This window comes from Panthera uncia, chromosome A2 (genome assembly GCF_023721935.1).
Source record: "Panthera uncia isolate 11264 chromosome A2, Puncia_PCG_1.0, whole genome shotgun sequence".
NCBI lineage: Eukaryota > Metazoa > Chordata > Mammalia > Carnivora > Felidae > Panthera > Panthera uncia.
The window spans coordinates 67445148-67471370 of NC_064816.1; the positions used below are offsets into that span (position 1 = coordinate 67445148).

Below are 26223 nucleotides of genomic sequence, written 5' to 3' on the forward strand. Positions count from 1 at the left end.
AATTGCAATTTTAGAATAAGAAAATCTAATACATGAAAAAATTCATTGAATGGAGATAATAATAGAATGGAGGTGATAGAGAAGGGTCAGTGAAATTGAGGACAGATCAATAGAAATGATCCAATTACAGGAAGAAAGAGAACTGCCTTACAGTTGTACCTGTATGACCTGTAGGACAATATCCAAAGGTCTAACATATAGTATGTGGAGTCCAAGAAAAAAAGGAAAGCGAGCACTCAACATAAAAATATTTGAAGAAATGATGGCCAAACTTCACCAGTTTGGTGAAAACATAAGTTCAGTGAATCAATAGGATAAATTATAAGAAAACTGTTATGGGTTGAATTGTGTTGTCCCTCCAAAATATGCTGAAGCTCTAAACATATAAATGTAATCATATTTAGAAATAGTCTTTGTGATGTAATCAAGTTAAGATGAGGTGATTAAAGTGGGCCCTAATCCAATGTGACTGGTATATTTATGTATTAGGTGTATTACTGGTGTAATATGGACACAGAAACATATGGTTAGAACGCCATGTAAAGAAGCAGGCAGAGATTGGAGTGACACATCTACAAGCCAAGAAGTGCCCAAGACTGCCAGCATCACCAGAAGCTAGGGCAGAGGCATGGAATTTGCTCTTAGGGCAATCAGAAGGAACCAACCCTGCCTACTCCTTGATTATGGACTTCTTGTCTCCAGAACTTTGAAACAATACATTTCTGTATATGGCAGAACAATGTATATGGTAGCCTTAGGAAACTAATGCAAAAAAAACTATACCTAGAAATTTCATAATCAAACTTGAAAATCAAAGATAAAGAGACAAACTTGAACCAACAAAGAAAAACGACACCTTCCATACAGGGGAGCAATGATTTAAAATATTGCAGATTTCTTACTAGAGACTACAGAGACCATAACACAGTGGGGCCATAACACAGTGGGACAACATTTTTAAAGTTTTGGGGGGTGGAAATACCAGTCACCCAGAACTTCATATCGAATGAAAATATCTTCCAAGATGAAATTAAAACGTTCAGATAAACAAAAAATTAGGAGAATTAGTTGTCACTCTACAAGAAATGCCACAGGAAGGGTTCCACACCTAAGGGAAATGATACCTGAAGGAAACCTGGATCTTTAGAAATGAATGAAAAATATTAGAAACAGGAAATAACTGGGGGAAGCATGAGGGACTATACTTTTTCTTAACTTATTTAAAATATATATGTCTGTTTAAAGAAAAAAATTATAAATAGTCATGTGGGGTTTATAACACATTGTAAAATGCACTACATATGGCAAATATAATGTAAAGGATCACAGGCACAGGTAAATGAAGGTAAATATTGTTGAAATGTTACCACACATTTGTGAAGTGGTATAAATTAAGTCAATGTAGATAATGAAAATATAGTAAGGTCTTTGTAGTCCCTAAAGCAACTACAAAGAAAGTAATGTAAAAACGTGTAGCTAAAAATCCAATAGATGAATTAAAATGGAATTTTAAAAAGTACTCAAATAATCCAAAAGGAAAGAAAAGAAGAAAAAACTGAAAAAATTATGGACAGACAGAAAACAAATGAAAAAATAACAGACCTAAATACAACCATATGAATAATTACATTAAATGGCAATGAACTAAATAAATACTCTTATTTAAAGGCAGAGATTATCATAATAGGTGAAAAGCAAGACCCAAGTATATACTGTCTATAGGATATGCACCTTTAGTGTAAGATCACAGATACTTGAAAGTAAATAGATGAAAATAGATACACCATTCAAATATCAAATATAAGAAAGCTGGAGTTGCTACATTAATGTGAGATAAATTAGCCTTCAAGACAAAGGGTATTATCAAAGATAGGATATTTCAAAGAGAGATATTTCACAATGTTAAAAGGGCCAATTCATCAGGGAAACATTAGAATGCATGTACTTAACAAAAGAGCCTTACAATACATGAAGCAAAAATTGACAGAACTGGAGAAATAGATAATTCCCTGATCATAGCAGGAGATTTAAGCATCTTTTCCTCAGAAATTGATAAAAAGCTAGACAAAAAGAACAGTACCTGGAATGTGATTTTTACAGACCACTACATAAAATAATAGAATACACATTCTTTCCAAGTGCACGTAATAAATCCACCAAAATATACCATATGCTGGACTGTAAGACAAAGCTCAATGTATTTAAGTAGTTTGAGATCATATCAGGTCTATTTTCTGATCACAATAAAATTGAAATAGAAATTAGTAGCAAGAGGCTATTTAGGAAAAACCTAAAATTTGGACTATAAACAATCCAGTTCAAAATCATCCATGGGTCAAAGAAGGAATATTAGAAAATGTGTTGAACTGAATGATGATGAAAATAAAAAAATGTCATATTCATGGAATGCAGCTAAACCACTGTTTAGAAGAAAATTACTAGCTTTTAGATGATCATACTAGAGAAGAAAAATAAGTCTAAAATCAAAACCTAAAATGTCACCATAAGAGGCTAGAAACAGAAGAGCAAAATAAGCCTAAAGTAAGTAGAAAGAAAGCAACAAAGGCAAAAAATAAAATTAAGAGTAAAAATAGAAAGAATTAGGAAACAAAGAAATTTAGAGAAAATTATCAATGTCAAGTGCTGGTTCTTTTGAAATAAATCAACAAATTAACCAATCAACCCATAGCTAGATTGGTTAACAAAAATGGGGTGCCTGGGTGGTTCAGCTGGTTAAGCGTCCAACTCTTGATTTCAGCTCAGGTCATGATCTCATAGTTGTGAGATCGAGCCCCACATTGGGCTCCATGATGACAGTATGGAGCCTGCTTCGGATTCATTCTCTCTCTCTCTCTCTCTGCCCCTCACCTGCTCGTGCTCTCTCTCTCTCAAAATAAATAAACATTTTAAAAAATGAGAAATTATCCTTAGCGAGTTTATAAACATTAAAGGATAATAAAACACTATTTTGAACAACCCTATGAAAAGTAACATGAAGAAATGGCAATAATCCTTGAGAGACACAAATTACTGGAGCTTACTCATGAAGAATTAGTTAACTTGAATAACCCTATTTCTACTTTTAAAAAGTGAATTCATATTTTAAACTTTCTCACATATTTTAAAACTACAGTCTAAAATGTCTTCACTCATATATTCTAACAAACATTTAAGGAAGAAATAATAATTATACACAAACCCTTCTTGAATATATAAAATAAGGAAAACTTCAAAAACTCATTTCGTAAGACCAGCATTACAATCATACCAGGCTAATAAAAGAAAACTGCAGATAAATATTCTTCATGAATGTACAGGCAAAAATTCTTAATAAAATTAGTAAAAGGAACCCAACATAAAATATAAATACATAAAAATAATGATACAGTTTACCAAGTAGAATTCATCTTAGGAATGCATGGTTGATCTAACATCAGAAAATCAATCATGGTAATTTACCATATTAATAAAGTAAAAAAATTATATAATAATTTCAATAGGTGTAGAAAAGGGTTTAATAAGATTCAATATCATCTATGATTAAAAAAAAGAATTCTCAGCAAACTAGGGATAGAAGGAAACATTCTTAAGCTGATGAAAAGCATCTGTACAAAAAAATCCAGTATTGCTACACTTTGTAGTGAGATATTGAATGCTTTCCCCCTAATATCAGTAAAAAAGCAAAGATGACTTCCGTCACCCCTTCAACATTGTACTCAGGGCCCTAGACATTGTAATAAGGCAAATACCAAAAATAAACAAACAAATCAAGAGACACAAGTTTTGAAAGAATTGAGTAAAATTACTTTTATTTGCTGTAGCATGATTGTTTACCTAAATATCCTCACACAAAATAACTACTGAATAAAAGAAATTAGCATGAATGCAGGATTCAAGGCTAATATAGAAAATTTTATATATTAGCAGCAATAATTAGAAATGAAATGAGAAAAAGATTCCACTTACAATAGACCAAAAAATAAAAAGTATGCAAAACCTGTATACTGAAGACTACATAACACTAAAGACCTAAATAAATGGAGAGATATATCATTTCATAGAATGGAATCATTAATACAATTCAACAAATTTCCAAACAAAATTCCAGAATATTTTTTTTGCAGATTCAAAGGGCTTTCTAAAATTTATAAGAAAATCAAAAGACATCATGGTTGCTTCCAAGTTTTGGTAATTATGTGTAAAGGTGCTATTAACATTCTTGTGCAGGTTTTGGTGTGAACATGTTTTTAAATCCTTTGGATACATACTGAGGACTTTGACTGCTAGATCATATTGTGAGAGTACATTTAGTTTTTAAGAAACTGCCAAACTCTCTTCCAAAGTGAATGTACTGTTTTGCAAGCCCACCAGCAATGTATGAGAATTACTGTTGATCTACATCCTCTCCATCTTTGGTGTTGTCAGTACTCTGGATTTAAGCCATCCTAATAGGTGTGCTGTGGTATCTCACTGTTATTTTAATTTACATTTTCCTGATGACATAAGACGTGGAGCATCTTTTCATATGTTTATTTTCCATCAGTATATCTTCTCTGGTGAGGTGCCTGTCAAGACCTTTCGCCCATTTTTAAATCGAGTATTTGTTTTCTTTTTGTTGAGTTTTAAGAGTTCTTTGTATATTCTGGATAACAGTCATTTATCAGATATGTATTTTTCAAATATTTTCTCCCAGTCTGTGGCTTACCTTCTAATTCTCTTGATATAGTCTTTCACAGAGAAGTTTTAATTTTAATGAAGTCCAGCTTGTCAGTTATTTCATTCACAGATCATGTTTCTGATCTTATATCTAAAAAGGTACCACCAAATCCAAGGTCATTTAGGTTTTCTTCTATGTTAATTTCTAGAGGTTTTATAATTTTGGATGTTATATTTAGGTCTATGATCCTTTTTGAATTAATCTTTGTGAAGGGTATAAGGTCTGTCTCTAGATTCTTTTATTTGCATGTGGATTTCCAGTTGTTCCAGCACCATTTGTTGAAAAGACGGTTTTTCCTCCATTGTATTCTTTTTATTACTTTGTCAAAGATCACCAAAGATCAGTTGGCTATGTGGGGGTCTAATTTTGGGCTCTCTACTCTTGTTCCATTGGTCTAGGTTTTTTGTTTTGTTTTGTTGTTGTTGTTTATTTGCTTGTTTGTTTTTTTGCCATTACCACATTTTCTTGATACTGCAGCTCTGAAGTTGGGTAGCATTGGTCTTCCAATTTTGTTCTTCTCCTTCATGTGTTAGATATTCTGGGTCTTTTGCCTCTCCATGCAAGCTTTAGATCAGTTTGACAATATACATAAAATAACTTGCTGGGGTTTTAAGATTGCGCTGAATTTATAAGCGATGTTAGAAAGAACTAGTATCCTGACAATAGTATCTTTCTATTCCTGAAGATGCATTCAATATAGTTTGTGGTTATTCTTTTATAGATCTTGTATATATTTTATTAGATATATAGCTAAATGTTTCATTGGATGGTAATATAAATGCATTATGCTTTTAATTTCAAATTCCATTTGTTTATTGTTGTATATACCATTGTACAGCAATGGACGTTTTGTATATTAACCTTGTGTCCTGAAATCTTGCTACAATCAAATTGTTTGCTTTAAATTAATGCAGTTTTTCCCCTTGTTGTATGTAATAAATTGTATTTATGTATGTAAGTTATCCCTTAAAGATGATGACAAAAATAATCGTGTAAAGAGTGTTTTCCATTTCATTGAAATTTTCAAATTTATTAGTGTAAATATTTTCATAATACTCATCTTTTTAATATATGTATAATCACTACATTATAATTTTTGTTAATTTTCTCTATCACATTTAGTTGTTTTCTAATTCAGTGATTTCTGCATTTATCCTCTTCATTGGACTGGTATAGTAGCTTGATCACATGAAAACTCGGTTCACTGGGATCAGCTTGTCTTCTTTTTTTCATTAAAAAAATTCTTTTTAATGTTTATTTATTTTTGAGGGGGGGGAGGGGCAGAGAGAGGGAGACATAGAATACAAAGTCGGTTCCAGGCTCTGAGCTGTCAGCACAGAATCCCACGTGGGGCTTGAATTCACCAACCGCGAGATCATGACCTGGGCCAAAGTCAGACGCTCAACCGATTGAGCCACGCAGGTGCCCCATTCTCTTTTTTTTTTTAATGTTTATTTATTTATTGACAGAAAGAGAGAGAGACAGAGCACGAGTGGGGGAGGGCAGAGAGAGAGGGAGACACAGAATCCGAAGAAGGCTTCAGGAACCTCAAACTCAGGAACCATGAGATTATGACCTGAGCCAAAGTTGGATGCTTAATTGACTGAGCCACCCAGGGGCCCCAAAGCTTGTCTTATTTTCTAATTTAGCTACATCCCACAAGCTTAGATATGTCATATATTCATTATTATTCAGTTCAAAGTATTTTCTTTTATTGTGATCTCTTCTTTGACCCATATAATTTTTTTTTAATGTTTATTTATTTTTGAGAGTGAGAGAGAGAGAGAGACAGAGCGTGAGCAGGGAGGAGCAGAGAGAGAGGGAGACAAGGAATCTGCAGCAGGCTCCATCCAGGCTCTGAGCTGTCAGTACAGAGCCCGCCGAGGGGCTCGAACTCAGGAACTGTGAGATCATGACCTGAGCCCAAGTCAGGCATTCAACCAACTGAGCCATTCAGGCATCCCTTGACCCATGTATTTTTTAGGAGTTTTTTGCTTAATTTTCAAGATGAATGGGCATTTTCTACTTATATATTTTTTAAATTTATGTTGAGCTTCTTAAGTTTAAAAATATAAAATAGTGTTTAAAATCTACCTCTAATAACTCCAAAAATAGTCACCCATGGTCCGTCTGTCTTGTTACTGAGGTGAGATACTATTTTAACTAATCAGAGACTGACTGAGTTGTTTGAGCTGTCTTGAAGTTTTCTACCACTGGTTTGTCCTGATCCTTCACTGCAGCCAGCCAGGGGTCCAACTGAGAATCTAGGGTTTTGCTGGGACATCTACCCTTGGAGGATCCAGAACTTCAAGTTTTGGCTCTTCAGCACTCAAATTATACAAAACTCCTCTTTGCTCTTCAGCAGCTTTTGGCCTACTTTCTTAGCCCTCTTATAAAAGCAGGTGCAGAAAGTTGGCTCACTTGAAATTCCTTTCTCTCAAGATTCGTGACCACATGAGGTCTGTTGTCCTGACCATTCTCTCATGTTATCACAAATGTTTAAAAAAAAATTTTTATCTGGCTTTTCTAGGCGTTTTGTATTAGCATGCCACATGCTGCTCCATGACAGCCAGATCAACTGCTTCCATTCTTGCCTCTTTGTAATGCATTCTACACAGAGCAGCAGGAATGTTTGTATAAATTTTGATCAGAACATGATGCTTCCCTACTCCAATGGCTTCTTACCACATTTAGCATAAAATCTTCCCACGATTTACAAGAAGCTGGACCTTGACTCTCTCCCCGACCTCATCTTATACTCCACCCCCATCCTTCACATATGGCTATTCTCCAGCCACAATGACCTTCTTGCTGTTGTTTAAGCATGGCAAGTTTGGTACACCCAGGCCCTTCATACTAACTACTTCCTCTATCTGCAGCATACATCTAACCAGGTCTTTGTGTATCTGTCTTCTCAGTTCATGTGACAGTAATTCAGAAAGTCCTTCCTGGGCTGTGGACACCTAAGTTAGCTCTTCTCCATTATCTACATCATATGACGATGTAATATTTCTTTTGTGTCGCTTATTTTCCATTGCAATTGTCTTGTTATTTATTTATTTATTTATTTATTTATTTTCTTACATTAGAATATAAGCTCTGGGAGGCAAAGCCTTGTCTTCTAATCTTGTGACCATACTGGATCAGGCTGATAGTGTACATGTATGGGATTAATCCACCCAGCTTTGAGGGCTGAGACAGAGGGAATGGAGTGGACGCTGACAAACACCAACGCCCCAGGCTTGATTTTAATATTTGCTCAATCCACTGGATATTTCTGAGAATTTGCTTTTAGGAGTTTCTTGTTTGATTTAGAGGTATAAATATACTCTCCACATAGGCACTCTGAATAAATAACCCAAGACTCTTCAGTTGCTGCCATTTTCTATTTAACTTCTCTGTGTAGCTATAATCTTATAAGTCCTCATTATATACATTCAGGAAAGTAAACAGACCTGAAAATCAAGGAGAGGTGCTCCCTGGGTAAAAATAGTTTCTAATTACAGTAATAATAATAAAAAAAAGAGATAAATCAATCAATGTGGTAGTCTCTTTTAAAATTTTTCTCAGTTGATATTACATTTAATATGTATTTCTCTCCATTTTCCCTCCTTATTTTAAAATTCCGATAGTAACTATAATTTTTCTAAGATTTAGCAAGTTTTAATCAGCAAAAACATGTTTCAAGTTTGAACTTGCATAAATTAAAAAAAATCACATAAGACTTTAATGCAGCATTAATCACAGAAATAAATTTAGCATTTGAACTACACATTAAAGGATATTCTTGCTTTTAAGTGCAGGCAACTTCAATTATTTCTCATGAACATCCTTTGTATATTAGTCAGTACATAGAAAATAGGACAGTTTGGTTCTCACTTACCTGCTGGCAGAGAGATTTAAAGACGTGCATGAATTCTGTAGGAGCAGGGAATCTTCATTTCATTCACCAAGGTACAATGTGAGACCCAGAAGCCAACATTAGCTTTTGTTTTTAAGAAATAAGAGAGCCATGCTGGATGTGTGCAACTGGAGTAAGCCCAGCCCAATCACCATCACTTATCTGTGTGTACCATGAGCTCCAACCACATGGCATTTCTAAACAGTTCCCTAAGAGTTTGTGAGATGCCTTGGTGCTTTTGCACGTGCTGTTCCTTCTACCTGGATGACCCCCATCTCACTCCCCAAAAATGTCTCCTCACCCATCAAGACCTCAGTCCACAGCTCACCATGGGGGAAGTCTTCCCTCAGTATGCTGCAGCATTCTGTCCACACCTTGACTAGAACATATATTTCATTGTATTGTCTCCTTCCACCAGCCTGAGAGGTCTTACCTATCAATTATTCTCTGTCCTTCCAGGGGCTTCTATTTCTACTACAGTGTATATACTTAGTAACATTTCTTAAATGAATAATCAGTCATAAGAATTTCAGCTGGATTTCCCCATTAAAAGAGTTTTCATCAATCCTTCAGACTTATCCTCCAGAAGTTCACGATTAGCTGGAAAGACCAAATAAAGCTCTTTGATAACTGTTTTTGGCCTTATCACCCAATGCTATAGATTTAAACTTTAGTTTTCCTCTGAAGGGGAGGGATTATACTGATCACTTTGAGTACCTGATATAAGCTATGGATACTTTCTCCAGAATTTATTCACACCCATCTGAACACAAAACTGATCAGTATCAGGCTCTTAGGCAGATGACCTGCTTCAAATTCTCGTTCTGCCATTTACCAGCTCTGAGACCTTGGGAAAATTACTTAACTTTGCCATGCTTTGTTTCCCCTTCTTTAAATGGGGATAAAAATAGTATATATCTCATAGAGTTGTTGTAAGGATTAAGTGAGTTAATTATATAAAATGTTTACACTTGCAATAGTAAGCCCTAGATAAGTCTTATATAACCTATTGCTAGTAGGTTCCAGGAACTGGAGGTGCTAAGAAAAATTGGGTGTGATTCCTTCCCTTGAGGAACTCAAACTCTCACAGGGAAGACAGACGTGCAAATAAAAGGCAGTATGGTAGAGGTCTGGACAAAGGGGCAGAGAGAAAGGAGCTCTTTCCTCCTGAGGCCTGGAGTGGGCGGGGTCAAGGAGTAGCCCACACAGGAGGTGATATTTTAGTTGAGCCCTGATGGATGAGCAGGTGTTGCTAGTTGGGTTAGTTGGGAATGCACACTCTAGGCAGATAAGCAAAGACATCTATGCAGCCATGTGAAAGCATGAGAGGCAGTAGGGTACTGTAGCTCTCAAGAGTGGCCTTCACATAATGTCTGAGGAGCAAGGTACTGAGGAATAGAGCTGAAGTACACTGCACACACTACAAGTTGTTTTATTCAACACCCATGTCCAGCCACCTTCTCCCCTGCCCTCCCTATCTATAGAGTCGGGGAATCAGAGCACTAAGTTTTCCCAAACAGAGGTCCTGTGACAGGTAATAGAGCTTTTTCTGGGAAGTGCTTCCCTTAAAGAATAAAGATGCAAAGTCTTAAAAGGAGAAGACTCTTTGCATTTTGGCTTTCTTTCTGCCTGGTACTTGAGTTTGAGGCTTTAAGACAGGAGGATGAAAGCCATCTGCTAACAGTGCAGTGCGAAGACCCAGAGATCCGAGTCCTTGATGGCTCTATCAGTGGCTGCACTACCAGGACCACCTCTGTCTGGACTTCTTGTTTGTGAGAAATATCAGAGCTGGCCCCAGTTCCTCTAGCTTAGAGCCAAATGCATCCATACCTGACACAAGTGGCAAGTGATGCTGGTTCACCAAAGTCCTGGAATACTTTGCATAGGAGGTATGCAAAGTACCTCCATCAGGGCACTGGTTTCTCCATCAGGGCACTGGGCACTATAGTATACTTTAGGGGTTGAAAGTACAGATTTGCATCTTTTGCACTACTGATGGGAATGAAACTGGTGCAGCCACTCTGGAAAACAGTATGTAGGTTCGTCAAAAAATTAAAACTAGAACTACCCTACAATCCAGCAATTGCACTACTAGGTATTTATCCAAGGGATACAGATAGGTTGTTTTGAAGGGACACATACACCCCAATGTTTATAGCAGTGCTATCAACAATAGCCAAAGTATGGAAAGAGCCTGAATGTCCATTGACGGATGAATGGATAAAGAAGAATGGATATATATATGTATATATATACATGTATACATGTATATATATACATATATATAATCTTCTTTATCCATTATAATCTTCTATATCCATATATAATATCCATTATAATCTTCTGTATCCATATATATATATGTATATATATACACACAATGGAGTATTACTCGGCAATCAAAAAAGATGAAATCTTGTCATTTGCACCTATGTGGATGGAACTAGAGGGTATTATGCTAAGCGAAATTAGTCAGTCAGAGAAAGACAAATATTATATGACTTCACTCATGTAAGGAATTTAAGATACAAAACTGATGAACATAAGGGAAGGCAAGCAAAAATTATATAAAAACAGGGAGGGGGACAAAACATAAGAGACTCTTAAATATTGGGAACAAACGGGAGGTTGCTGGAGGGGTTGTGGGAGGGTGATGGGCTAAATGGGTAAGGGGCATTAAGGAAGACACTTGCTGGGATGAGCACTGGGTGTTATACATAGAGGATGAATCACTGGAATCTACTCCTGAAATTATTGTTGCACTATGCTAACTAACTTGGATGTAAATTGAAAGATAAATAAATGATAAATAAATAAAATTACAAAAAAAAAGAAAGTACAGATTTGCAGTCAGGTTAGTTACTTGATGTTTAACTTGAGAAATCAGTTATCCTCAATCTGAGCCTCATCAGGGAAACACGTGGCAAAACCTATTTTAGAACACCAACTTCAACCACAGCACGTTGGATAGAATGCAGGCGGTCAAGAGCAGAGGACGAGCAAGAGTTTGCCAGGGTCCTTCCAGAGAGAAGTAAATCTTAACTAAAGACTCAGAAACAATTGCAGAACTTAAAGCAGGTTCTAGTTGACATTTTAAAACAAAAAAAAAAAACATTCTGATGGTGCTGGATTTTTGAAATGTTCTTTGAGACTTATAATACCTTTATGACTAAATGTTTTAGAACAAGTTGCTCTGAAGTCCTTCAGAAGAGAGAAGGCTTCTTCTTCTTCTTTTTTTTTTTTCATGTACTATAAATTCCTGTGGCATCTTGTATTATCCCCAGGAATGCAATGAAGAGACCAGAAATAATTGGCAAGAATAGCCTGGACTAAAGGAACAAATAATTTAAGATTCATTATTCCATGCTACTGGTACTCTCAGTGCTTTAGAATCTGTTGATAACCAAAGTCATAGGAAGATTAAATATAATTCCATTTCCTTTATGTTGCTCTAACTTCAAAGCTGTAACGTTGCTCTTCTGTAAGGCCTGGGTCAGGGTTAATTAAGCCTAGGAAGTAGGTGGTATAATTTAAGAGACAATGAAAAAGCTTTGCCCCAAAACATCTAATTACACTTTCTTGCTCAAGAATGTTTGAAAGGTCTACATCATAGATGATATACTCAGAAGAATAAAGGAAGGAGCCCTGTCTAAAGCAAGTGGCTTGGGTAGGAGTCGCATATTTCCTTCAGTAACAGACGGATGAAGGTAATCTGAGGCTCAGAATGAGGATGACGGATTTCTTAAATCTACACAACTAGCAAGTGGCTACACTGGGATTTGAACAAAGGTTTGTGTGGCTGCAAAGCTGTGCTTTTAACCCCTACATTATACTGTAGCCTTTCCCATGACCTAAGCCTCTTTGCTCCCCAAGCTACACAGTTAGCAGGTCATACCCTCAAGCTAAAGCATGTGAGTTAGGCTGCCAATGGGTTGTGACAACTTTCTGCTAGTTCTCTAGGAGAGGACTGAGCCACTGTGAAGCCCAGCCTGACACACATGTGGCTTTGCTCAGGAGCCTCCTCACTCCTGGCCAGCAGAGGACCCATTTGAGAGTGGAGACAGGCCTTCATGAGACAAAACAAACTGTCAATACTCCTTCAAATTGCCTAGCAGGAAGATGGGATGCACAATTAGGTTTCATGTTTATTTAGATCAAACAATATGTAATTCCCAAGGATATTTTGGGGCTTATCTATTTACCTGTCCCAGGAACCTGGCAATTTTAGAATCTCTGGAACTGGTCTAGAGGGACTCATTTAAAATTTGGCACTCTTGCCTAAGGACCGCACATGTAGGAGGGGTGTGAGAATGCTCAAATCAAAATTCTTCTCTTCCTTCTCCCACACAGAGGCAGAGAGAGGCTGTCTTGCTTTCAGATGCAGGTCCTGAATCAGAAGAAGGAGCTATAACAGGGCTACTGAGTGTAGGAGCAACAAACAGTTTCCTGGTACTGCCTTGAGGGGCTCTGTCAAGATCCCTGAGTTATAACCCACAGAAAACACAGCCTCCTTCCAAGACTGGAGAGCCACAAACAGAGCAGTTTAGGGCTCTAAGAAAGGAGGGCATAGCATGTAGGCTGCTTTATGGTCACTTGGTCACTGAAGTTTCTTCTCAGGGCCCACAGCACTCACCTCAGCCTGCCAGATGGGGTTCACGGTGTTGCCTATGATCTTGGATCTCCTCTCCTGTCCATGGTGTGGGAGGGCAGGGAAGATGCTGTGCTTTCCAGGCTGAATGGAAATCTTCAGGTAAGGGTCTGGGTTGAAAAACATCCCTTTCTTCAGCCCCATGGCCTGGAAATCTGTAAAACAAGGAATATTTTAAGTTAAATGTGTTTTGGTGAGGTGAAAGATCACATCAGGGCTTACACAAGGAGTAAAGCCCAGCCAAAACATGGAAAAATCTTCTCAGTCTTCAGTCTACTTTTCACCTCATTATGAATATGGACTGGTATGTCTACAGAACCCATTATATGGAACACTTGCTGGCATGTATAAAACCATTCCTTAAAATAAATCAATTCAACTGACATTGTGGTCATGATGTGTTTCAAGAGAGGACCATTGGCTTTTACTGGACTGGACTACTGGCATTCCTCAGGCAAGCTGGGGTGAGGGTCTGAAATCACCTCAGGAAACTTGGGTTGTACACTGAGGGAGGAAATCCAACTTTCAAAATTCTATGGGTCCAGGTGAAAATTCCTCTGCAAAGTGGAGGTGGAAGAAAACCAAAGGCTATAGTCTCACAATGAATATAATTGTTCTATCAGCCCTTGTCTGTATGGTAGAACCAAAATGGGAACCAATTAACAGAGAATTTCTCTCCTTCCCCAGGCCCATGCTGCCCATCCTGCATGGCATCCCTCTTGGGCTTCAGGATTTCACTGAGCTTTGGTTAGTGAATTTCCTACAGGTTTTGTACAAATAATTGTTATTTCTCAAGCATTTCAACAGGAACATAAGAACGGAAAATCAGGAGTTGTTGGTTTTCTACCCTAGTAATACAAAAGTATTGAGTTTCTTCCTTTTTCTTTTAACTTAGAGAGACATATGCTAATGTTGTCAACATTTTGATTTTTTTTTTAATGAAAGACTTTATTTTGAGGGGGGAGTTATAAGTTCACAGTAAAATTAAGCAGAAGAACAGATTTTTCCATATACCCCTTGCCTTACACATGCAGAGCCTCCCCATTATCAACATCTTCTAGCAGAGGGATACATTTGTTATAGCTGATGAACCTACACTGGCACATCATTATCACCCAAAGTTCATAGTTCACATCAGCATTCACTTTTGGTGGTGTACATTCTATGGGTTTTGACAAATGTATCCATTATTAGAACATCATACAGAATATTTCCACTGTCCTAAAAATCCTCTGTGCTCCATCTCCTCCATCCTCTCCCAGACCTTGGAAACCACTGATCTCCTTACTGACTTCACAGTTTTGACCTTTCCATAATATAGTATGTAGCCCTTTCAGATTGTCTTTTTTTTTAACTTAGTAATATGCATTTAAGATCCCTCCATGTCTTAGTCTGGTTTGACAGCTCATTTCCTTTTAGCAATGAACACCAATCCATTATCTGCCTGTACTACAGTTTATTTATCCTTTCTCCTACTGAAGGACATCTTGGTTGCTTCCAAGTTTTGGCAATTATGAATAATGCTGCTTTAAGCATCTGTGTACAAGCTTTGTACAGATTTAAGTTTTTAATTCGTTTGGGTAAATACCAAGGAGTGCAATCACCGAATCCTATGGTAAGAGTGTGTTTAGCTTTGTAACAGATCACCACACTGCTTTTCAAAGTGGCTGTACCCTTGTGCATTCCCACCAGTGACCAACGAGAGTTCTTATTGTTCTACATCCTTGTCAGCATTTGATGTGGTCAGTGTTCCGGATTTGGGCCATTCTAATAGGTGTGTAGTGGCGTCTTGTTTTCATTTGCATTTCGTTTGCATTTCCCTGATGATATAAGATATATGATGTGAAGCATCTTTTCATATGATTATTTGTCATTTGTATATCTTTTTTGGTGAGGTGTCTGCTAAGATATTTGGCCCGTTCTTTTTAATTGTTTTTTTTTGTTTGTTTTCATATTGAATTTTAAGAGTTTTTTTATATTTACAATAGTGTTCCTTTAACAGATGTGTGTTTTGCAAATAATTTTTCTCAGTGTAGTGTAATTTTTCTCACTCTCTTGACGTTGTCTTTTTACAGTACAAAAATTTTTAATTCTAATAAGGTCCATCGTTTATCAATCATTTCTTTCATGCACCACATCTTTGATATTGTATCTAAAAAGCCATTGCCGTACCCAAAGTCATCTAGGTTTTCTCCTGTTACCTTCTAGGAGTTTTATAGCTCTGCATTTTACACACAGGTCTGATCCATTTTGAGTGATTCTTTAAAATTGAGATATAATTGACATATTATATTTAGTTTCAGGTATACAACATAATGATTCATGTACTTGTATTATATTTGGATATAATGCAAAATGATTACCAAATAAGTCTAGTTAATAGTCATCACCACACATTGTTATAACTTCTGATGAAAACTTTTAAGATCTACTCTCTTAGCAATTTTCAAATATACAATACAGTATTATTAACTATAATCACCATGCTGTACATTACATCCACTTTACTTATTTGTTTTACATTGGAAGTTTGAATCTTTTGACCACCTTCACCCATTTTTCCCACCTCCCACCTCTGGCAACCCCCAATCTGTTCTACCTATGAGCATGGTTTTGTTTTGTTTTGTTTTGTTTTGTTTTTCAGATTCCACATATAAGTGAGATCATATGGTATTTGTCTTTCTCTGTCTGGCTTCTTTCACTTAGCATAGTACTCTTTAGCTCCATCCATGTTGTCACAAATAGCAAGATTTCATTCTTTTTTATGGCTGAGTATCACTCATGAGGGTGCATGTATTTTTTTGAGCTCATGTTTTCATTTTCTTTGGGTAAATACCCAGAAGGGAAATTCCTAAATCTTATGATAGTTCTACTTTTAATTTTTTGAGGAAACTCCATAGTGTTTTCCATAATAGCTGTACTGTTTACATCTCCCCCAATAGTGCATGAGGGTTTTCCTTTTTCTATATCCTCACTAACACTTGTTTCCTCTTGCATTTTTGATACTAGCCATTCTAACAGGTGTGAAGTGATATCTCACTGTGGTTTTGATATTTTGCATTTCATGAATGATGAATGATGTTGAACATATTTTTATGTACTTCTTGGCCATCTGTATGTCTTCTTTGGTGAAATGTCTATTCAGATCTTCTGCACATTCTTTAGTCAGATTGGTTTTTTTTGATAAATTGCATGAGTTCTTTATATATTTTGGACATTAGCCCCTTTTCGGAGATACAATTTGCAATTATTCTTTCTCACTTCTTTTAATTTTGTTGACATTTTTCTTTGCTGTGCAGAAGCTTTCTAGTTTTATGTAGTCCCATTTGCTTATTTTTGCTTTTGTTGCCTTTGCTTTTGGTGTTAAATCCAAAAAATATCATCACCAAGACCGATGTCAAGGACTTTACTGCCTATATTTTCTTCCAGGAATGTTATGATTTCAGGTCTTATGTTCAAGTCTTTAATACATTTTGAGTTATTTTTGTGGATGGTGTAAGATAGTGGCCTAGTTTCATTCTTTTGCATGTGGCTGTCCAGTTTTCTCAGCACCATTTATTGAATAGATTGTCCTTTCCCCATTCTTGGTTCCTTTGCTGTAAATTAATCGACCATAATATGTGTGTTTCTTTCTGGTCTCTCTGTTCTGTTTCTTTGATCTGTGTGTCTTGTTTTTATATAAATACCATACTGTTTGGATTGCTATAGTTTTGTAATATAGTTTGAAATCAGGAATCATGATTTCTCCAACTTTGTTCTTTCTTAAGATTGCTTTGGTTATTTGGGTCTTTTGTGGTCCCATACAAATTTTAGAATTCTTTATTCTATTTCTGTGAAAAATGCCATTGGAATATTGATAGAGGTTGCATCAAATGTGTAGATTGCTTTGGATACTATGGGAATTTTAACTACATTATTCTTCTCATCCATGAGCATGGGCTATCTTCCCATTCATTTGTGTCTTCTTCCATTTCTTTCATCAGTGTTTTCTTGTTTTCAGTGTACAGGTCTTTTACCTCTTTAGTTACATTTATTCCTAAGTATTTTGGTCTTTTTTTGATGCAATTGTAAATAGGATTTTTTACTTAATTTCTCTTTCTGACAGTTCGTTATTAGTATTAAAACATAGCAGATTCTTGTATTTTGATTTTGTATCCTGCAACTTTACTGAATTTATTAGTTTTAACAGTTTTTTTAGTGGGTTGAGTCAATTTTTGTGAAGAGTGTAAGTTCTGGATATAGATTTTTTTTTTTCCGCATGTGGATGCCCAGTAGTTTTAGCATCATTTGTTGAAAAGACTGTCTTTGCTCCAATGTATTGCTATTGCTCCTTTGTCAATGTTCAGTTGACTAAATTTATGTGCATCTATTTCTGAGTATTCTCCTCTGTTCCATTGATTTATTGTTTTGTTGTTGTTGTTGTTGTTCTTTCACCAATACCATGCTATCTTGGTTACCATAGCTGTGGTAAGTCTTGAAGTTGAATAAGTCAGTTCTCCAACTTTGATCTGCTCCTTCATATTGTGTTGGCTATTCTGGGTCTTTTGCCTCTCTCTATTAGTTTGAGAGTCATTTTATCAATATCCACAAAATGATTGGCTCGGGTTTTAATTGGGATTGCATTGATTCTATAGAAAAACTGAAACTGACAACACTGAGTTTTTTAATCTATCAACATGGAGAATCTTCCACTTAGTTCTTTTTAAATTTCATTCATCAGAGTTTTTGTAGTTTTCCTTACATAGACCTTGTACATATTTTGTTAGGTTTATACCTAAATATTTCATTTGGGGAGGTGCAAATATAAATTGACTTGCATCCTGCAACCTTGCTATAATTGTTTATCAATGAACCTTTAGAAATGCATTTTCTTTACTGGGGTTCACATAGACATAAAAATGGCAGTTGACTGTCTATCTCCCAGGAACACTCATCATTTCTGTGGTCTTAGATCTCTGACATTCATGGTCTGTAACACTTGTTGGTTTGACAACAAGCTAAGGCAGTACTTTCCAAACTGTGTTCAATAGAGTCCTAGAGCTTCATGCCATTGTGTCTCCTCAAAGCCCAGTTAGGGTGGAATTCAGTGTGTAGGGCTCTGAGATTCGTATATCATTTTAGGCAGGGTAACTCAGTTTTTCTTTATACTTTTAATTTTGAAATTATTCTAGATTTACAGAAGAATTGCAGAGGTAGTACAAAGATTTCCCACATACCTTTTACCCAGTTTGTCCCATTGTTAGCATATTATGGAACTACGGTAACTTGTGAACACTGAAAAATTAGATTACTCAAAAAAACCACTATTAACTAAATTACATACTTTATTTGGATTTCACTGACTTTTCCACAAATGTACTTGCTTGAGCAGTTTGGCTTTTATCGATTTTATCAATTGAGCTTCATGTGAGATTTTATTTAGACAAAGGGTCTGCTGGCTGCTTTTTCCCCAGGTTTTCTCCTACCTCCACTTTATAAACTTTCAATTAATGCTATTGATGATGGAGGTAAAGTGGAATTGTGGCTTCTCTTCTCATCATCACAAAGTGCTTAGCATCTATTACTTATTGACTCCTCCAATATCCTCATGAGGTCAAGGAAAATGGAGCAGACATTTTTAATTTTTCTTTTACAGATGGAAAAACTGAGGCGCATAGAGGTGAAGTAACTTGTAGGTAAGAGTCAAATTGAAGTAGGTGTGCTGACTGCTGGTTGACCTTCTTATTTTCTCCGCAAGGCTTTCAGGTGAGCAAAACATACCTGAGAGAGAAAAGCTGATCAGCCTCCGACTTCCTTGCCCTTGGACGGTCTCATCAGAGCCAATGCTTTTAAAAATCTGTAAGAAGGAAAATGGGAGACAAGCAAAACAAGCATTGAAACAGCTACTCATATTGTAATACAAACACACTTAATCACAGTTATTTCTCCAGCTACAGTCTACAAAGACAGCAGCATTGTGATTTTATTAGGCTACTATTGATTAAAAAAAGCTTCTCACAATCTAATGTCTTTCCCAGTAATAGAGGATCTGCTAGTGGGGATGAGGGGTATTTTTCAGGGTAATGGAAATCAACAAACACAATTACTGTAATATTAGAGGCTCTTTGTAACTATTTATGTAAACAACGTCTTTTCACATTTAAATTTGCAAAATGTATTTATTAAAGCCAACCCTAAGGCAATAGAATGATAGGTCAATAGATGTTTACTGTTGTAATTACAATGTTTCCACTTAGCAAAGTATAGTGTTAAACTGCCGTACCTTCATTTCTTCTGATCTGTATTATTATCTAGGGATTTCCAGGAAATTCTGTTTATTAGGGAGGAGCCTGAGCATAGCATTAAGAAACTACTCTGAGATCTCTCCTCTTTAATTGCTATCCTGGGAAATTTCAGAACATAATTGTTAAATGGCTTATCTGTAGTCTAGTAGGTATTTGCAAACCAGGTTGTTAAAATGTTTTCTATCCCATCCTTGCTCAATATATATCTGCTAACATATTAATCAGAACAGCTAGAGTCCTTGCTTCCATTTTCTCCTAGGAAAGTTTTACTCAGAAATAATTCTGAATATTTATTCAAAGGCAGAGTTACTGCTGAATACACTGCACTTGCAGGAAATAATTTTTAAAATCTGAGTATCAAGCAAATCCATAGAGTATCCACCTTTTAGAAGATAATCTGTACCAAAGAAGGAAAAAATGGAAAACTCGATGACCTCTAGCTCAAAGTCTCTTTGTTGCAGGTCGTGTGGGCTGTTCTCTGACTCTTTCTACTGCCTCTCAGTATGCTGTAAGAGTGTGATTGGATGTTACCATCAGCTTGCCTTTATGAGACTTGAGCATAATGATTGGGCATCTCAAAGCTGGGCTCACTCACAGCTTTGGCCCAGGAGAGTACAAAGGGATTATTAGAATTCCTCCCCACTTTGAAGCTGCTGCCCCTGGTGTGCCTATGTGCTTGGCTACAGCTTGTGTACAAATCTCCTCAGTATGCTTGCTTTTAGACCCAAGTGCAAGGTGCCTCTCAGGGATGCTGGGCTGCTCAGCAGAGAGAACCAATGTGAGTGGCAGATGGAATGGATCTTGGCATGAAGTGAGATAAGAGACAGGTCTGTGTCTCTAAGAGTCTCATTTGATAGTAGAGAATCAGAGGAAGGCACAGCTGGGATTCATGCATTGGGAATGTGAGCTGGTCCCAAGGAATGATCTCCCTTCAATTTGGAGACACTTATCCCTCCTACTCTGGGTTTGTTCTTCACTTTGCATGGTTAACACAGAGTAATCGAAGTCAAAAAAACAGCTCAGAACCTGCATCCTCAGGCTGGACCACACTCCTAACTCTCAAAGTGGCCAATATATATAGGCATAAATCAAAATTCCTTAATGTTGTAAAGTTTTCTTCTTTGTCAAACCTATGCCCAGATGAAGGCCACAGCAGCTCTCGGCCAGCTGGCCACAACCCTTAAGTTGCTGTACCTGCCTAAGTAGGACAATGACAATCAACCTCTTAATTCTAGTTTAAAAATGTCAACATCTGGGGCTCCTGGGTGGCTCAGTCAGTTAAGCGTCCGACTTCAGTTCAGGTCACAATCTCACAGTTCTTGAGTTTCAGCCCCACGTCGGTCTCTGTGCTGACAGCTCAGAGCCTGGAGCCTGCTTCAGATTCTGTGTCTCTCTGCCCCTTCCCCACTCACATTCTGTCTCTCTCTCTTGAAAATAAATAAACATTAAATTTTTTTTTTAAAAATGAAGATGTCAACATCTAGCTTGTCTCCTCAGACTATAAGTTCCTTGAAGACACAACAAAAACTCCTTTCGATAGAGCCTTATAGAATTATTAAGTCTAAAGCGTGTGCATTCCCATTTTAAAAAGTGTAGGGTAAAACTACACATTTCATAGGAGGCTAACACGAACTTAAACATGCATTATGATAGCAAAAGATAGTGTATTTTTTCCTTCCTGTTTAAAGCATACACATTTTGGTTCTTCATATTTAAATATTCCCCTGCTGGCTATTCAGGATATTTACAAGCAAGTTCTTCATCTTTATGGCATCAAAAATCAGGTCTGAGACAAAAAAAAAATGTCTATTTTTCAGAAGCTACTAAGCTCAAAGGGGAGACACACATTTCAAACTCCACAGAAGTCTACTTAACTCGTGGCCTTTTGCTAACATCATTTACAGTCATCGCCAGATTGATGACATGAACGCGGAGACAACAGTAGCCGTGATAAACATTTTCCAGGAAGTAAAGATGTTTGCCTGTCTCAGGAAGGTTCTACATCCTGACTTCTTGCTCCAGATGAGTTCCGGGGGCATGTCTGAGGTTAAGAAATCTGTTGCCCTTACAGACTACCATTTATTGACTGTGAAAGAGGTGTGACGACGCGGCCAAATCGCTCACTCTGGAACAACCTGGGGTGACAGAGGCGCATGAAGGAATTGCTCATCTTCTCAGATCTGCACGTTCCACGAGTCCCCTTTGCTCTTCCTCGCTGCTAGTCTAACCACTGGGTGCTGGGTCCTGACACCCCCTCTCAGATGCAGCCCTGGCAGCTTCACTGTTTTGCACACAAACGTTTCCACGGCAAAGCCTCTCTGGCAGATGGTTTCTAGATTCAAAGCCACATCTGCTGGTGGTGTGCAGGAGACCCCGTAGGTACTGAGAAGGCCCTCGGAGTTGAATTAAGGGCTCTAGGGTTAATTCTGATGTATCTCTCCTACTCCCATTCTCGGTTTTCTCTTCATGTCTGATGTTTGAAAGGCTCTAAGTATGAATCCATACCACTGTTGCACACTCCCAAAATGCAGTTCGCCAAAAAATGGAGTGAAGATCAGGCCTTTTTACCCTGGCAAGGGAACTTCTGCCTCAGCAGTAGGAAGACGTGTAGCTCCCACGACTTGCTGCCCTCCGCCTTAACTCTACACGTTCTTCAAATTCCACCTTTTCCTTTCCTGGTACCAGCTCATGAAGATGAGGCTGTTTGCTGGAAACATACCTGTGTCTCACACACACGATCATGTAAGCATGCCGACCTATATCCTCCACCTTCCAGTCTCCAAGGCAAGGGAGGCTTCTCAGGTGAGTGCTCATTCCCAGAGGTAGGCAGGTGTGCCCAGGGGCAAGAGTGCCTATCTTGGAGCATCCACTGTACTCAAAGATTGGGGTAAAAACGAATTTAGAAACTAACATGAAGAGATTTAAGGTCGAATGCAAAACATGCGTGCATTTTGGACGTAACACAGGAGTTTTCAAAGAACTTCCTCGCAGGTGAAAGGTGACTCCGAGTTGCTCCTCTGAATGTCCCAGACCTGGCTTTTCTTCCTCAGGTAAGAGCTGGAAAAACTCCATGTAGCATCCCCGGCATTTCCAACAGGGGTGTGGCCACATCATGCTCAATTCTGATGCATTAACTCCATTTACATGCCCACAATTATTCTTAAATAATTGTAGAATGACTCTGCCCCCTAAAAATGCTGATAAGGTTTGTGTTTAGTTACAGAATAATTAAATCTACAATGATGCCAGAAATCGAAATCCATGCCTTCATTCGACCTTTATTCATTCACCTGACCCAGATAACTCTGATTTTCCTATGAATGAAAAGTGCAGGGCTCCATGACTGATAATGTAAATCTAAAAATCAGGCACCAACCAACAGTGCATTACAAATAATAGAATATCCAAGCCATGGCATATCAGCAGCCAAGATACAGGTCACAGCTTCCATTTTAGATCAGAGATCAGTGGTTCCCGTACACTTCAATATCTTTTGCCTCCAAGATAAAGTCTAGTGAATAATCTGATATGCCTCCAAGCCACCTTAAAAAAACCCCCACAAATATCAAACAAATCCAGGTCTCAAATTCCATTTCTACCTCCAAATCTCTGAAATGTTCAAACGCGCAAACAGAAAACAGCAAACACACACACTACAAATGTGTATAGAGCACTTTTGGGTACATTTGCCTCACTGAATCCTCATAATATGAATATTGGGTAGTTAGGCAACTCATTCCAAGTTCTCCAGCACCAAGGCCTATACACCTCAAGGGCAAAGTCATCTTTAGGGGCATTAAAAGAATAAAACATAAAACTAACAGTCAACCGCATCCCAGGCAATCTCCCCATCTCAGGGACACATGCAATGGAAGACTCACAAGGCCCATCGAAGGGGCAAGAGACAAGTAACAGGGATGGGATCGGATTATGTGCCAAGTACAGAGCCAGTTCTTCTAGACACACTCTTAACAGTTTGCGAATTAAGCATCATTCACTCCCCACCAGTTCACAAATGTGAAAGTTGAGCTAAGACCAATTTGTTGACTTCCCCAAATTCACCTGGGATGAATCCAACTCTGGTCCCTCCAACTTAAATAGAATGAATGACAGAACCTGACGTAGAGTCTGTCCACCCATGAGGTTGTTTCTTCAGACCCAGCCTGGCTGCTCAGCTGTCGTGTGCTCATATTCTATTCATATTTTGGTCCTATTCTGCCTGTTCCTCTCTGCTTTCTGATGCTGCTGTCACCAAGTCCACTTCCAGAGCCCTCAGTGCTTCTACTCTTCCCTTGAAGGCAAGACGCAAGCTTCCCAATTGCAGGGCTCTTCCGCTAATCGCTGTGGGCAAAAGAGAGGCACTGGAAAAATGAAGAATTCCTCCTACTTTCCATTGTGTGAATTGGGCAAAACATGTTAATTACGTAGGGATGCTCTGACTGCTTTAGGCAACATGGGATTGCAGATATTAGCACCAGGGGCAAATCTGTGTGGGGCAAGGGGCTGCTGTGTGTGAGAGGCTAAGCATTTGGTTCACTGAGAAGAAAGTGAGGAGACTGTGTAAGAAGCACTGTGCCATTGAGAATGTTAGCTGGAAGTAATCAAATCCTGGATGTTTCCTGATGATTTTTAGTTTTTCTAGCTATTCTTTTTAACATAGTTTCTTGTGTAGTGCAGACTGCTCTGAAAGTAAGCTTATGACGAACTACCAAATTCTAAGGAATAGCTGAACCATTCTGTTTGCCCTAGGGCTGACGTCCTCTGACTTCAGCATGCATCAAAATCTCCTGCAGGGCTTGATAAACTAGAGATTTCCAGGCTCCATCCCAGAAGGTCTGCTTTTGTAGGTTTGGGAAGGGCCCGAGAGTCTGCATTTCTACCAAGTTTCGTCAGATGAGAGAGATGCTGCCGGCCAGCAAGACGATGCTTGGAGAAGCATCGGTCTCAAGTGTCTACTTCTTTCAAATGGTAATAGAAAGATGTGTTAGCTTTGTAACTCTTATCTCAAACTGTCTTGATCCTAGTTCAAGCACCAGAAGCAGGTTCTGTGATGCCTTAACCCACGGAGGCCCCATGCCCAGTGCTCAAGCCTGTACCCATTAGGAACAAACAATTCAATTCTCTGCAGATCTCACTTCCTTGTCTGGATGACTGTCACCTAGCCAGCTGCTCCCTTAGTCTGTGAAGGATCATCCTTCACTCTGCTCTCTGAGCTGATCATTGTTGCTTCGTTGAAACCTACAAAAGGCAGCCTTTTGCACTCACTGGGCACAAATGAGGCTGCAGGCTGTACGGCCCAATGACAGGTTTTCTTTGGCCCATGCAACAAGTGAATTTTTAAAAAATTAGTTTCCAACGTATTTTTCAAAATCAAGCAATTTGTTTAAGTTGTGGGTTTTAGAGTCTTTTGGAATGTCCAACAGTAAGCAACTGAAGCTGGGCACCTTCCCAGGCCTCTTCTCTGGAGCCACTTTCATCAATCCTAAGATGCCCATTGGTTTCCAGGGGCCCCTGGGTGGCTCAGTTGGTTAAGCATCTGACTTTGCCTCAGGTCATGATCTCGCGGTTTGTGGTTTGAGTCCCACATCAGGCTCTCTGCTACCAGCACAGAGCCTACTTCAGATCCTCTATCCCCCTCTCTCTCTGCCCCTCCTCCATGTGCACGTATGGGCACTCACTCTCCCTATCTCAAAAATAAATAAACATTAAAAAAAAAAAGATGCCCATTGCTTTCCATGTTAATGCTGTGAAATCAGGGTGTGGCTAATCATCAATGTGCCTTATAACTGTAACGGGAAAGCTTTTTCCAGAATGGTGGTATGAAAATCAATGATGGATCTTAAAATCCATAGCGTTGTAGATTCTATGAATGTGATACCAGCTTGGTTCCTTGGAAGCTTTTGAATCCTTCCTCTGGTGTGTATGTACGTATGTACATGTGTATGTATATATGTATGTATGCATGCACATTTGTACGTACGTGTATATATGTGTGTACATATGTATGCATGTGTGTGTGCATACATATGTATGCATCCCCTACTTTTTCTGTTTCATTTAAAATAATTTATGAGGCAAAATTCACATAACATAAAATTGACCATTTTAAATGGAACAATTCAGTGGCATTTAGTACATTCGCAATGTTGTGCGACCACCCCTTCTACCTAGTTCCTAAACATTTTAACGACTTAAAGTAAAACTTTATACCCTATGACCAGTAAGCAGTTTCTTCCCATTCACCTCTCCTCCCCAGCCCCAGAAAGCCTCCAATTTACCTTCTGTCTCTACGGATTTATGTATTTTACATATTTCATATAAGTGGAATCATACAATCTATGGCCTTTGGCGACTGAATTCTTTCACTTCGTAATGTTTTTGAGGTTTGTATGAATCAGCGTTCTCCAGAAAAGCAGAACTAATAGGGTGTGTGTATGCACATATGTGATAAGGAATTGGTTCACACACTTATGGAGGCTTGCAAGTCCTAACATCTGCAGTCAGCAAGTTGGAGACTCAAGAGAGTTGAGGGTGTAAGTTGGAGCCTGAAAGACAGCAGTCTTAAGACCCAAGGACAGTTGATATTCCAGTCTGAGTCTATAGGCCGGGAAAAACTCATGTCCCAGCTAGAAGGCAGTGAGGCGGGAGGAACCCCCTTTTATTCAACAGATGG

General features: G+C 38.0%; 1 protein-coding gene across 1 annotated transcript in view; it reads right to left on the bottom strand.

Moving 5' to 3' along the window:
- The window catches only part of HECW1 (HECT, C2 and WW domain containing E3 ubiquitin protein ligase 1), a 235951-nt gene that overhangs the window by 131406 nt on the left and 78322 nt on the right, over positions 1–26223 (bottom strand). The window contains exons 4-5 of the mRNA XM_049641299.1: positions 19027–19102; positions 13252–13421 (exon numbers count right to left, since the gene is read on the bottom strand). Of these exons, the coding sequence (XP_049497256.1) occupies positions 13252–13421; positions 19027–19102 (246 nt within the window). The remainder of the gene's footprint in view (positions 1–13251; positions 13422–19026; positions 19103–26223) is intronic.